The following is a 6,173-nucleotide window of genomic DNA, read 5'->3' on the forward strand; positions in this document are numbered from 1 at the left end:
TCTAAAATTAAGCTGTAAGTACTGGTAGTTTTTTGCCTAAACATCAAGGCACTCATAGGGTTTTGTCCAAACCTGAACATTTGACTGCAGGTACATTTTTCCAATTCACTACTGCTGAAACTATGAGCAGCATATCATTGAGCAAATGGTATCAGGGAAGGAAAAGCTCCACTCAGTCATCATCTCTTTCCTTCATCAATGCAGATTATACATTCTACATAGTACATGTGCTGCTCTTCCCCAGACATGTTTAAAATGTGCTTAGGAGGCTTCCAGAACCTCATAAAAATCCCAATATCAGGAATTTCTCTTGGGATTCCCTTATTAGGATTTATTTTAAAAAATATTTTTTATCCCATTATTTCCAGTCACAAGCACTTGTATCATTCAAAATAACGACACTCCATTACATTTGTATTTATTCTCTCTAGGTATTTATGAGAATATCTGAAGAAAGCTAGACACAGTCTCCTCAGCCTCCTAAAACTTTGTTATTTTTCTGTGAATTCCCGCTCTGCTCAGTCTTCAACATCACTCACACAGGTGATGCCTGCTGCTGAGCACAGAACCGCAGGTGTGATTTTTTCAGAAGAACAGTAAGGTAATTACCATCTCTTTGCCCCGCGATGCACCAACGCTATACATCCAAAATTGCATATGCTTTTGCTGCAACAGCTTTTCTCTCCAACTCAGCATATCCCAAATGTGCCACTCTCTAGACACTGCCACATCTGATGCCTTTCAGCCTTTTATGCTTTCTAGATTTCCTTCTCTCACTGAACACATATCTTCTAAATTACCTTCTCCAGTTAATTGCCTCAACTCTCCAATTTACACCTCTGAGTATTTGGCAAGAGTCCTACTTCCCTGCCACTTTTCCCTTGCCTCCTTCATTCTACCTGCAAATTATTTCCTTGATCTTCCTAACCATCTGACTTTATTAATCCATTTCGTTTTCTATTTCTGAACTCCTTCCCCTTTCTCTGAAAGGTTCCTCAGACTCAATATTTAATAAATTCTACTTTGGTTTCTTGCAGACTTCACTGCACCCAATATGGTTTCCTCGATGTACACCTTCACTCAGTGCATTTGGAAACAATGCATTTTTTTCTTCTGCAGGTTTGTACTGGAGGGAGGAAGCAGAGACTCCTGCACCACCACTACGAGATGGAGACCAAAGTGGATTTGTGACCGTGCTCTCCTTTCCGTGCTGGCACATTTGAATATTTTCTCCTGTTCCACCTCATGGATCCAGCTTTTAAATCTCCATTAAGCTGCTTTCCTGAAATTTAACATCTTTCTACCAGCATAGTCTCTTTACCATCCACATTTAAAATTAACCTTTAATGGTGAGTCTCTAGGGTCTTAATCAGCCTGTTAACACTGGCTGTGTACAAATCCAAACCAGTCCAAAATCATGTAATCATTATCCAGTACAGTCAAAGTAGGTGCTCTTTCAAGAGTTATTTCTTTCTGGGTATGAACTGACCAAAACTGGAACAAGAGCATTGCAGATGTCAAGTACTAAGATCTGTTGGCAGAGACCTGTGGGCAAGGCTACGATTTTCCATAATCTTCTAACCTCATTACCCGTGGCAGTAAACAAGAAAAAAAAAACAAACCCAGCCACAAGTCATGGGAATAAAAAACTCAGCAAAAAGTGAGCAAGGAATGATAAGAGAGAAACATCGAGCTCCATCAAAGACCCTATAACATGCAGATAGCCAAAAGAAGCTTGATTTTGACAAAAACTAAAAAAGTAAGAAAAAGCAAAAGGTACATTTCTTTCGCAGCCTGAGCTCTGCCTCTCCTTACAGAGGGCTCTGATAGCTGGGGACTGTTTACCCACAAGTACACACACACACTCAATTTGTGTTTCATAAGTCCTTCAAAAATTTGATCTGATCTGGGTAAATGCTGCCATTTTTGCCTTTGCTGGAAGCAGAAATCTTGCAATCACCGCAATATTCTAATCCTACCTAGAAATTCTACTTTTAAAGCAGACAAAGGTATTAGAATATCCGTACCCATTCACATCTCTGCCCTACACAGTGATTTTACTTATTTTACTTCAAGAAACAGCAGGGATTAGATGGCAAATACACAAGTAGGGCAATGCAAACAGCCCCAGCCCGTATTCCCTGTCTTCTCTACTGAAATGCATGAAACAGCTCTATGCCTTAATGTGGTTCATCTTTCTCATTAATAAAAGATGAAAATGCATCTCTGCATTATTTAATATACTCCATATATCCAACTCCTGCACACGCTTCAAAAGGGTCTTCAGTTCCTGCCCTCTTCAGAGCAACATTCAGGTAACTCAGTCAAAAAGGTCCCGGGCAGCAGAGGCTGCAGGGCCATGGCATCTTTACGGGATGTATTCATTTATGTCTAACTTGTCCTTAAAAACCTCCAGTGATGGATGCTGTGGCATGCCCGGGCAGCCTCCTCCCCTCCTCACACGTCTGCATAAGAAGTTTTTCCTAATCTTGCTTTTAAAATTCCCTGCAAATAGAGACAGTTGATTCTCTGTGGATGTGAAGAACATCTGAGCACTGCCCTTGTAGTGTACTCCCTAACACCTGCCCTCTAATTCATTGCAAGAAAGTATGAGAAATGTTTTGTATTGCTTCTGGTTTCTCTTCAGGGCTGTCGCACTATCATAACTTTTTTACTGATGTAACATGGGGCAAGATGAAAATTAGGCCTTTCATCTTACACGATCACACACCCTCTGAAGTCCTGGCTCAGGATGACACCTTTCATGTCAAGCCCTGGAAACATTTACCCTGAGGTTTATACCTTACAGTGGTTAGCTTTTTGCTGGGCCCGCACAAGCCTTCTTGCTGCTTCCACAGATAAAAAAATTGTTGCCCGCCCCTAACATCACATTTTCTGCCCTAAGAAAATCAAGGCTGTGCCTTGCCTCATTGCCAGCCATCTGCTCCCAAATCTTGCTACGTTGCAGAGGAGCGGCTGAGCTGGTCCTCCAAGCAGCCATCCCAGCCTCTTCAGTATGAGGCTGCACAAAGCCCTGCAGGAGCTCAGCTGGACCTGCAGCCGCTTCTGTCCCCAAAGCAAGAAAAAGCAAAGAAGCTGATGAGAGGTGTTCTACCTGCGGGGAGGCACTGGTCCTGGGTTCTCGAGGAGCTCAGGACTGTTCCCATCTGTTTTCCTTTCACCAGACACTAATGTTGTCTTTGATTTTAGCTACCTGCTTTTTTTGTTGCTGTTAAAGATGTTCTTTTATTCCCTACCCTCTCGCACAGGTCTGTTCATTCATACAAATCCTGATTTTTCTGTCTGTGGGTACAGAATTTAGCTTAATTGCATAATTAAGATGTCCATCCTTGACTTAAAGCCCCTATACAAATCACATGAAAAGTACACGCTGAAAATTTCCTAAGTCTGCAGGATTTACAGCCGAGATAACTAAGCACAGTAGCAGAAGTTACGGACTTTCAATCAAAATGAATGCAAATATCACAAAGCACATAGACCTTCCCTGTGCAAAGGTACACTGGTAATAGAGGTTTAGAGGCAGAGTTAAGGTTAGTGGGGACAGACCCTCATATTTCCATGAAACACACTAATAAATAAATAACTTGAAAATAATCTTACTTTAAAATTATCTAACTCAATCCAGTGTGCTACTGTTTTTTTTAAAGCAACCTTTTAATTCCCCTCTTCTCTTTCAAGTTATGAGCAGTTATTTACAGTCCAAGCTCTGCTTCAGTTAATTGTTTTGTCTAGAAATACTAATTAGAGATCAGCAATTTCCACCGATGTCATTACGACAACAAATCTTAAGGAATAGCCTAGAAACATATTTCTTCTTTTTCAGAGGCAAATACAGCCTTCAGAGTGACCTTCTCACACTGAGTTCATATTGACTCAGGCATCCTTCATTCCTCTATATTAGCATTTCTAAATCACAGAAATGACATCAAAGAAACCATAAGGGTCTGACTTTTATCACCAAAATAAATTCTGATTTAATGTACTCTTTGCAATACTTAGGCACAATAGGATACATGATTAGAGCATAGTGGAGTTAACAGTATACCCATCGTGCCTTGTTAACTGAGGATGCATGGTATACTCCCACTTAAAATTTGAACTTTGTAGCTTTTATGGGTTTAATTTAGACCCTTGGGGCTACATATGCGTTGAAGATTGGACACATAACATCCGTTACCGTTAAAAGTGGCTGCACACACAGTCATTGATGTTTAACACAGAAAATTAGCTTTTCCTAATTTCATTTCTGATTACTATATCTTTTGTTTCAAAAAACCCCTAGCCCACAGTTTAACTAAAATGTCCTGAAAATGACAGATGTTTGATTTTCGCTTTGATGGCATGACTCTGAAAGAAGCAGAGCAAAGCACAGCTAAGCACATGGGAATTTGACTGAAACCAGTAGGGCTACTTATACCCACCAGGATAAGGATGCTTTTCTGGATTGGGACCAGAATCTGGTAGAATCAACCCCTAAGACCTAATTTTGAGAGCAGACATGCGCACAGTTTTTAGGTGGGTTTGGTAAGAGAGACTATTATTAAATTTGTTTGACAGATCCCTATTTAAGATGCACATTTTACACACCAGATGCCTGCCTGAAGCTGAATATTTCAGGGGGAAAAAAAAAAATCAAACAAAATGGTTGGATCATTTCTGAGAAAATACATAATTTGATCTGACATAGCCTAACCTCTGAGTTTTTTAATTTGCAGACTTAAACTGTACCCCCTCATACTTCATAGCAGCTCTGTAAGTAAAATACTGAGGGAGATACCTTAGCCTCTTATTTGTGCTATGGGTATATCATATATGTGTTCATGCCATAGGTTGAAAGCATGCACTGTTTTAAAATGTACATGTATTTTTAGTAATTAAATTCTAGGAGTAAAAATACATTTTAGATTTATATATACAAATCTGATCTCCAAAATTATATATATATTCACTGTTCTTTGTTAAAAAAGAGCCAAAACCATCTCCTTTATATAACGTTCATTCATTAAGCCTAAAGGTGCCTGGTGTTGCCTGATGCAAATAATACAAACCTACCTATGAAATATGTTTTTTAATTAAAAGCCCATTTTGTGATCTAGCAATGTGAAATAAATGGCTATCAGATTGTTAAATCTGACAATACTGAATTGGCTCTTTGTCTATGGCACAGATTTCACACTTATCTGCATGCTTAAGTGCTGCGCTGGACAGAAACTAAATGACAGTCAACCTTCCAAAACAAACCCGCAGGGGACCTGGACGAATGCTTGCTATATCAGGAGGTTCGCTCTAATAAGATGCTACATCAGAATAATGAAGAACTATCCCATTTGCATTCAACAGAAACAGACAGTAATTCTGTGGCAATTCTTTCACACAAGTCAATGTTCTGGCATCTTAAAAAACCCTGCAAAATCCAGCAAATGATGAGGAAGGTGAGCGATAAGCAGGTCAGCCTTATGCAAGGGTCTGCCTAATTTGGCTAACTATCAATAAAAGAACTCTTTTTTTGCCGATGGATCTGCTCAAAAAGGGTTCGTTACAGGCAGGGTTTGATCCAATGAACTCGGGCTGCAGTGCAAACTTAAGTATGATGCCTTGAAAGGCAGGGGGGTGATTTTTCAGTCATGGCAATGGTGCTTTTGACTCAAGTTGAAGGAGGAGGAGCAGACCCTCTGCCAATGCCACTGTCAGGCTCTGATGGTAACTGCACACACTCGCTCAATACACAGGCAGCTGCTGTGGCAACAGTAAATGCTTCACCTTGCCATGCATGAGAAGGCGTATGGTAAGCGTGACATTGAGACCTCCTTCAGTCACTTTTGTGTCCTTCGTGTTCATCCTGGCCTTGTATCTTCAATACTTGAAAGCAGCTTCGTTTTTCTTTTTTTTTTTTTCTATTCACTTAATCAACCTACGAAGACAGAGAGAGAAAAAGAAAAGTACCATTGAGTGGCTGAAGCTACTCTGAACTGAGAATATCATGTTGTACAAACCAATTAACATTCCTCCCTTTGATTTTCTGGACTACAGTTTAGTGCTGAAAAGGCTCCTTTGATTATTATCCCTCCCCAACCAACTCTTTAGCCCTTCACCAATTACAAGATAAACTCCCTTTTGAAACCTTAAAAATTCTTTTAACTTCCTGTATTTTG

General features: G+C 40.0%; 1 protein-coding gene across 1 annotated transcript in view; it reads right to left on the reverse strand.

Moving 5' to 3' along the window:
- Positions 1-5,917, reverse strand: part of LOC103922354 (poly(rC)-binding protein 3-like) — a 67,429-nt gene extending 61,512 nt beyond the window's left edge. Inside the window, exon 1 of the mRNA XM_009330478.1 lies at positions 5,782-5,917. Within this exon, the coding sequence (XP_009328753.1) occupies positions 5,782-5,859 (78 nt within the window). The 5' untranslated portion in view covers positions 5,860-5,917. The remainder of the gene's footprint in view (positions 1-5,781) is intronic.
- Between the last annotated feature and the right edge of the window lie 256 nt (positions 5,918-6,173).

The sequence above is a fragment of the Pygoscelis adeliae genome, unplaced genomic scaffold (genome assembly GCF_000699105.1).
Source record: "Pygoscelis adeliae isolate BGI_AS28 unplaced genomic scaffold, ASM69910v1 Scaffold78, whole genome shotgun sequence".
Lineage (NCBI taxonomy): Eukaryota > Metazoa > Chordata > Aves > Sphenisciformes > Spheniscidae > Pygoscelis > Pygoscelis adeliae.